Genomic DNA, 4198 nt, shown 5'->3' with positions numbered 1-4198 from the left:
CACCGCCGGGCTCCGTAAGTGCCGGCACAGCGCACCGAACAGCCTGGGCTGATCCTGGACACGGCCCCATGCTGTGCCAGAGGGGGACCTGAAGCTCTCCCCTTGCTGGGCGGCACACGGTGGCCCAAAAAGTGTCCCCACGCCCAGGTCTCAGCCCGTGGCTCACCTGGGGAAGGGGTCCTATTGCCCCCAAGCAGCTTGTGGAAGCCCTGGGGTGGGAAATGTCGGGGTTTGGGCTTTGCTGTCACCCTGGCCGGGTGCTGAGGGTTTGGGGTATCTGTCGGCAGGGCAGTTCCTGAGGTCCCAAAAAGCTGCCAGGGATCACCGCCGGCGGAAAACCGCATCCCGGAGGGTCCGCTTGGTCCTCCCCAGCCCGGCGTTGGAGGGGGCGGACAGCGAGGAGCGGAGACGATTCGCAGCCTTCATGGACCAGCTGGGCACGGACAACGCCTCTGATGAGTAAGCCACCCTGCTGAGCACCCATGGGTGTCCCAGGACAGGGCAGAGCTGCCCGAGGGGGACAGGCTTCGGGTGGGAGGTGCAGCGAGCCCAGGAATGGCTCGGAGGTCCCTTTCCCCAAGTGCAGGAGCAGGATGACGGTCATGCCAAGACTCATCTGTCCCCCAGGACCACATCCCAAACGGTGTGAGCTAAATGACCTGGGACCCCATTGCCAGCCTGGTTTTGGGGGGTTCTGGGGGGATGCTCAGCACAAAACACCCCCCTCCCTGCAGGCAGGAGATCTGGGAGCTCTGGGTGAAGCTCCGACAGGATGAACCCCAACTCCTGGGAAACCCGGAGGACTTTCTGGCCAAGATGAGGCACCGCATCCAAGAAGCCAGGAGCAAGAAGGAGGCTTTGGAGGTGACCCTGAACAGGTGAGTCACCCCTGGGCGGTGGGGAGGGATGGGACGGGACGGGATGGGATGGGATGGGATGGGAAGGATGGGGGTCCCTGCTCACCCCAGCCATGGGGGCACACCCAAGGATGGAGACACGTGGGTGCTTTCAGCATCTCCATCAGCGGCTGGAGCAGAGGTTTCATGCTGAGCAGACGTCTGGGGTCGGGCTCCCTCTACAGTCACTCCTGGGATGGCGAAAGTGCCAGTCTCAGACTGCTGGACACATCCTTGGGGGGACAGCCCCTCCGGTCACACCCAGCTGCAGCCTGTGGGTCCTGTGTGCAATGTGGGGTCCCAGGGACCTGCACCCCCTGCGGCAGGGTCTGACCACCCCCCTGGCCTTGCTGTCCCCGCAGGCGTGTGGCTGAGCACGACAAGGAGGTGCAGCAGCTCTGCGGGGCCCTGGAGCAGCAGATCCGGCCGGAGCAGCAGCAGCTGGAGCAGGAGGTGGGAACCAGCACCCCCAAACCCCTGGGGCAGCTCCCAGACGTTTGAGTGGGTTCCAGTGTCCTTGTCACCATCCCAGAGTGTGGTCAGGAGCCGGCAGCACGGCGCGGAGCTGCAGCGGGCGCTGGATGCCAGCGAGAGGGAGATGCAGCGCTTGGTCATGGCACAGATGGAGGTGAGCAGACCCCAAGCCCTGGTCCCTCATCATGGGTCTGGGGTCTTGGGGCTGTGCCTGTAGCAGCAACATGGTGTTGTACAGCTGATCCCGGTCTGTCCCCTCCAGCCCTTGATGCAGGGTGTCACACAGGACCTCTCTGCCACCCTGTCCCCATGCTCCTCTCCATCCCCAGCGCATCCGAGCTGAGTTTCAGCCCCAGGTCTAGAGGAGGTGGTTATCCATCACTCCTCGGCACGGGTCTCATGGGGGTCCTGGAGGGGTTATGAGCGTCCTGGTTGCTGTCCCGCAGCTGGAGACGCAGTGCCGCAGCCTCCGCAGCACACAGCAAACCGCTGCCACCGAAAACCAGCAGCTGGAGGAGAGCAACCGGGTGCTGGAGGATCGCCTGCAGCATCTCCACCGGCAGCTCCAGCAGACCCACGGGCACCTGCGGGCTGCCAGGGCTGCAGCAGCTCAGGGGCACGCGGAGGAGCCCGGGTGAGCACCCAGCGACCGGCATCTCCCTCTGCACCAGCGCGGTTTCCTCCTGGGGGTTACAGTAAATGGGGAATGAATTTGATGGGTCTCAGCCCGCGGTGCTTCTGTGGTCTCCATGGTGCAGATTAATCGTGGTTTGGTGTGAAAAGCATCAGAAAAAAAGCCAGGACTATCAGCACCGTGTCCCCGTAGGGCAGCGCCAGCAGGGATGGGGACATCCTTCACCCAGAAGGACCCAACCAGGACTGGTCCAAGGGTTGGGGGGTTTTGCTGTCCTGCTCCAGCCCATCGCTGCCTCCGGGGCTGGGGACAACGCCGGGGCAGGGACAGATGTTTTGAGGAGGATGCCGTTGTCATTTCGACCCCTGTGCTCTGTGTTTGCAGGGACAGAGCGGTGGCAGAGCTGCCTGGAGAGATGTCCCTGTCCCCATCCCCACAGGTACCACAGCTGGGGACATGGGGACGGGACAGGGTGTCTGTGCCCTGGGGCATCGCGGCGTTTGGTTTGGGACCCCGGGGAGTCCCAGAGCACAGGGTGCTCCTGCAGCAGAGGCAGTGCCTCCCTGAAAAGCTTTCTGAAAGCAGGTCAGCAGGGTGCCCTGCAGGTGCTTGGGAAGGGAAGGGGGTAGCTGATACCCCTGAGATTTCGGGTGGGTGCACCTGGATACCTGCCGGAGAGCTCAGCATCGTTTCACGTGGATACGCTTCATCACCAAGTGCTTTTCTCTCGTTTCTTCCCATCCCGTTTGCTGCAGATGAGTCCGGAGAAGAGCGAGAAGCGCCGCTGCAAGGCCAGGATGGGGTCCCCGAGCACCGAGCCCAAAGCCAGGAGCACCCACCACGTGTAAGGGGTCCTGGGGACCAGCTGCTGCTTCAGCTCCTGCCCTGAGCACCCAAGTCCTCCACCCTCCCTGGGCAAACCACGATATTTATTCCTTTTAATACTCCTTTCCCACCCACCCATCTCCCATCCTGGAGAGCAGATCTCTTACCCCAGCTCCTGCCCTGGCCCAGAGTTGGTTTTTTATCTCCAATAATGCAAATGTGGAGACTGGGAAGAGGTGTGCTTGCTTCCTGGGCAGAATACGGCCCCGGGTCTGTCTCCCTGGGTGTGTGTGTCCCCTTTTCCCCCGTCCCCAGTCATCGCCTGGGTGAACCTCCCGTACACTCGGAGGGTAAATGCAGCCGGGTTTGGGGAGGGATGGGGGGAGGAGGGACCCCCCAGTGACAGCCCAGGTGGACGGGAGGGAGCTGGAGCCCGACGTGGGGACTGGACTGACTCCCCCCTATTTTGTGCTCTTTCCAGGGTTTGGGAAAAGCTGCCAACAGAAATAAGCATTTTGGGAGCCCCACCAAGAGCAAACGCCACAGAAGAGGACCCCTTCCCAGAATTTCGGAAAGAGGAATGCTTTTCTGACCAAAGCTCTTTGCTAAGAGAGATGAATGATGCCATCGCGGCTCTGAGCAAACAGCTGAAGTTGCAGGCACTGGATGCACCCCCTTCACCGGCTCACCGGCACACGCTGCCCGTCACCCCCAGGATGGTGCTGAGCCCCAAACGGGGATGGAGAGAGCCCCAGCCCATGGCACAACCCCCAGGGTCCTGCCTGAGACCTTCTCCATCCTCGTCGGTCACGAGCTGTTTGAAGGGGACCTGAAAGAGGGACCAGAGGTGACACAGGCTGGTGCGTCCGCGGGAGCCGGGCACCGCAGGGCTCAGGAGCTGGGGACAGAGCAGGGAGAGAGCCCGGAGGAGGCACAGAGGTTGTTATTCCTGCAAGGAAAGGGCACTGGTGGGAAGGAGCAGATGCTAAAGGCGGCCGAGCATCCGCAAGGAGCAGCGGGAGAGAGCGTGGAGGCAGGAGAGGAGGTGCTCGAGGTGGAGGGAGAAGGGTGGATGCAGGAAAAAACAGGTTGGGAAGAGGCAAAACTCTCGGGAGAAGCTGAGGAAGCGGCATTAAACCAGGGAGAAAAGCTGGAGGCAGGTCTGGGGCCGCCTGAGGCTGGGGAGGCAGCGGGACGGCGGCTTGGCCCAGCTGCGGGCGCAGGGCTGGAGGAAGAGGCTGATCCACCATCGGAGCTCTCCGAGAAACTCGAGATAAAGCCTGGAGAGCACCTGGAGCCAGAGCCACCGGCCTGGGGTGGGGTGCCAATGGGAGCAGCCCATGGGGACAATGTCCTCCTCGAGGTGACG

At 62.6% G+C, this 4198-nt stretch overlaps 1 protein-coding gene across 1 annotated transcript in view; it reads left to right on the top strand.

The window, feature by feature from the left end:
• Positions 1-4198, top strand: part of RAB44 (RAB44, member RAS oncogene family) — a gene marked incomplete at its 3' end in the record, with an annotated part of 10704 nt that overhangs the window by 515 nt on the left and 5991 nt on the right. The window contains exons 2-8 of the mRNA XM_010074031.1: positions 288-459; positions 735-878; positions 1259-1349; positions 1429-1524; positions 1817-2004; positions 2389-2443; positions 3545-4192. Of these exons, the coding sequence (XP_010072333.1) occupies positions 288-459; positions 735-878; positions 1259-1349; positions 1429-1524; positions 1817-2004; positions 2389-2443; positions 3545-4192 (1394 nt within the window). The remainder of the gene's footprint in view (positions 1-287; positions 460-734; positions 879-1258; positions 1350-1428; positions 1525-1816; positions 2005-2388; positions 2444-3544; positions 4193-4198) is intronic.

Source organism: Pterocles gutturalis, unplaced genomic scaffold (assembly GCF_000699245.1).
Source record: "Pterocles gutturalis isolate BGI_N339 unplaced genomic scaffold, ASM69924v1 scaffold3737, whole genome shotgun sequence".
In the NCBI taxonomy this organism is placed as follows: domain Eukaryota; kingdom Metazoa; phylum Chordata; class Aves; order Pterocliformes; family Pteroclidae; genus Pterocles; species Pterocles gutturalis.
The sequence above is the reverse complement of the archived record's forward strand: the minus strand, read 5'-3'. Positions and strand labels throughout refer to the sequence as shown.